Here is a 3,085-nt window from a genome sequence, read left to right on the forward strand (position 1 = left end):
GTGTGTGTGTGTGTGTGTGTGTGTGTGTGTGTGTGTGTGTGTGTGTGTGTGTGTGTGTGTGTGTGTGTGTGTGAGAGAGAGAGAGAGAGAAAGAGAGAGCGAGAGATGTGGTGCTGAGCAACCACACAGATGTGTATCAAACCCACCCCGTATTATATATACAGCTGTGATTGGCCTGGCAAGGGAAAGACCAGTTGGGAATATGTATGAATGGGAGAGAGGCCAGTCACATTGTGCTGGAGCAAATGAAACAGGTCTCAGATTTGTCTAATTCCCACATTAATGGCAGTTATCTCTGAAAGTTTTACAATGTAAGAAATAATCAAATTCACAACCTCCGGGGTAGCAGCTTCTCTGTGCTGCGGTGCTGTCCTTTTCTATCAAACATTACTGAAACAAGAGTAAATAGTGCATTTGTTGTGGACTATTTCTATTACTATTGTGGAAGGAGTACCTTTGCATCAGAACAGGGTATGTAGGATTCCCTAAAACACCATATCTATTATGCTCAAAGAATATGCCACTCTGCGCCACAATGAGAGTGTCTCTGATGCGTTCACAAAACTGCAGTTCCATAAAAATAAATGCATTTGATAAATTCTCAAATAGTGTTATTGTTTTCAAATTCCATTAGAAACCAACTTACATGTCATTTGCCATAAACTCATGTCCACTGATGTGCCAGTGGAGAAATGCCATTCATACCTGTATAGGTTTTGACCAGCGCTTTTTTACTACTCACACATTGCATTGTTGCACATTATCTCATTTTGTTGTGCAGTTTAATGGATGGGGATGCTTCTATTTATTTACCTGTCTAAATGAGGATGGCTTTTAACTATAAATAACTTTTTCTCTATTGCAGGATATTATCGTTCCTACAGACAAGAGCCAGTTACATTTGGGGTTATTGGCCGACGCACGCCCCATCCATTTGTGGGCTGGTATGAATGTGGGGTGCCCATTCCTGGAAAATGGTAACACAGTGAGAAGAAAAGACATTGTTGGGCAACTGTTCTGCATCCTGCTGCAGGCCTTCACCTTTTCCGGTCCTGCCCTAAAAATGGACTTTTGCCTGCCACTACAAAAAGACACCACTTCAAATTTGTTACAGCTTCACACAAAAGGAGAATATAGTACTTTTAAACAATTCAGTGTATATCTTTACAATGCACTTTTTATATAAAGCAGTCTGTATATGAGGGGGAAAAAGAAGCATGTGTGCTCTTGCTTAGTTTAACTCTCAGAGTGCCCTATTTCCAACCATTCCAGTGACAGGTCCCCACCCAGTGTTATTTATTTGACCAGTAATGCAGTGACATTGGACCAAAGAAGAAGCTGCAAAGCAAACTGTAAGAATGGGCACTTGAGGTGTGTATAGGTCATTTTTAATCATGACATTTGTATTTCATAATGTAATAGCTTTATTGTGTTCATAAACAATCATACTGTTTTTACAACTTTTGGTATTCACCAGAATCCATTAAAAGTTACTGTGTAAGTTTTGTATGTGTACGGACAAAGAATAAAAGACCAAATATTTGCTCAGGAACTGTGGGAGATTTAATAAAGGTGGTATGGGAAACATAGCAATCCAAAAACATGAATCATATTGTACTTTCCTCTCCTGACACATTCTTCTCTAGCAAAAGCTTTTACACATGATCCAGAGCTACTTAATCAACTTAATGGAAGATCAGAGTATCAGATACGGTTTAGCTGAGCCAGTTGGAACACCACCTATTATAATCTCAAAAACAACACATTGTGGAGAGCAGCAGGTGCACAAAGAAAAACTGAGAAGCAATCATAGTCAGTGAAAACTAGTCAGAGGAAGAAAAAAGGAATCACTGATGTATCTGAAATGTATACTTTGCTACCTTGTTAAATGTTGTTTGTTACCAGCCCCTGACTTTACTTTTGATAAACTACTACAATGTATAATTTCTTCTTCTAAACCATTGTATAAAAATGATTGAACGCAGTTGTATTTATATTTAAAGCATCAGAATACCTATTTTTTTAACCACAGCAGCTTGATGTACGAATCACATCTCCAGGGTCGGATTTGGAAAGACTTTCAGTAAGATTTTGTTGAGCCAATTACCACTGGTATACTTTGGATAATGTAAAAATAAATATTAATCTAATTATCTGCCTATCGTATTGTTACAAAATTCAGAGAAAGTTTTTTCAAGGAATCAACTTTATTTCCATACTCAAAACCATCTGCGGTGCTCATATTTTGCTGTGTTATTTGAGTGGAAATGATTCTGCTTCTTGGTGAAATAACTGACAGAAGAAAACTTAATCCTAAGTGGGTCTGTGCCACAATAAACCTGGTGGAAAGTATTTCACCAATTAAGCTGAATGAATAGAAAGTTTTCTTTGTATTGATTGCCGATTATTCAGTGCTGCGTTTTTTTTAGATTTTGAGGTGAATTTTTTGTGGTTAAATTTATTTTCCAACAGCAGAACCACAGCTACTCTTTTGAGAGCTTGCCTAAAAGTCATTGCAAACATTTTTCAGTCATTTGTGACTGTCTAAGGAAAATGATGATATTAACCATCTCTGTGTCAGAGGAAAACCAAGTACTACTCTTATAAATCCCCATCATTCTTATGAGAATGGAAAAGACTTTTTCTATCCCTGCAAGATGAAAAAGATTGAAATCAATCTTTACTACTCATAATACTATTTTGGCCATCCATCCATCCATCCATCCGACCAAAAGCCCAGACCTGCTTCTCCCCAGTCACCTCTTCCAGCTTATCTGGGGAGATACCAAGTCATTTCCAATTCACCTGAGAGATATAAGGGTGTCCTGGGTCTGCCCTGGGGTTTCTCCCAGTAGGACATCCCCGTAACACCTCAGATGGAGTAGGAGCTATACTCTGCTTAACTGCCTTACCCTTTACTTGTCGACAAATCAGCATTCAGTCAAAGCATAGTGTCATCAATGTCGAGCACTGTACAGTTGGGACTTTGGAGGACTGCATGGAAGCACGTCTGCATTGATTAAAAACCCCTCTCTAGGCTCACTGTAGGCAAACGCATCACTTATTTTCTTGAGGCAGTCATTTT

The 3,085-nt window shown here is 38.6% G+C and overlaps 1 protein-coding gene across 5 annotated transcripts in view; it reads left to right on the top strand.

Annotated features, from left to right (window-relative positions):
- The window catches only part of fndc1 (fibronectin type III domain containing 1), a 40,678-nt gene extending 38,528 nt beyond the window's left edge, over positions 1 to 2,150 (top strand). For all 5 annotated transcript variants that reach the window (XM_005921635.3, XM_042220340.1, XM_005921636.3 and 2 more), the window contains one exon: positions 866 to 2,150. In XM_005921635.3, the coding sequence (XP_005921697.1) occupies positions 866 to 981 (116 nt within the window). In that variant the 3' untranslated portion in view covers positions 982 to 2,150. The remainder of the gene's footprint in view (positions 1 to 865) is intronic.
- The last annotated feature ends 935 nt before the right edge of the window (positions 2,151 to 3,085 follow it).

This window comes from Haplochromis burtoni, unplaced genomic scaffold (genome assembly GCF_018398535.1).
Source record: "Haplochromis burtoni strain Fernald_Lab_line unplaced genomic scaffold, NCSU_Asbu1 Contig_47, whole genome shotgun sequence".
Taxonomy (NCBI): Eukaryota; Metazoa; Chordata; class Actinopteri; order Cichliformes; family Cichlidae; genus Haplochromis; species Haplochromis burtoni.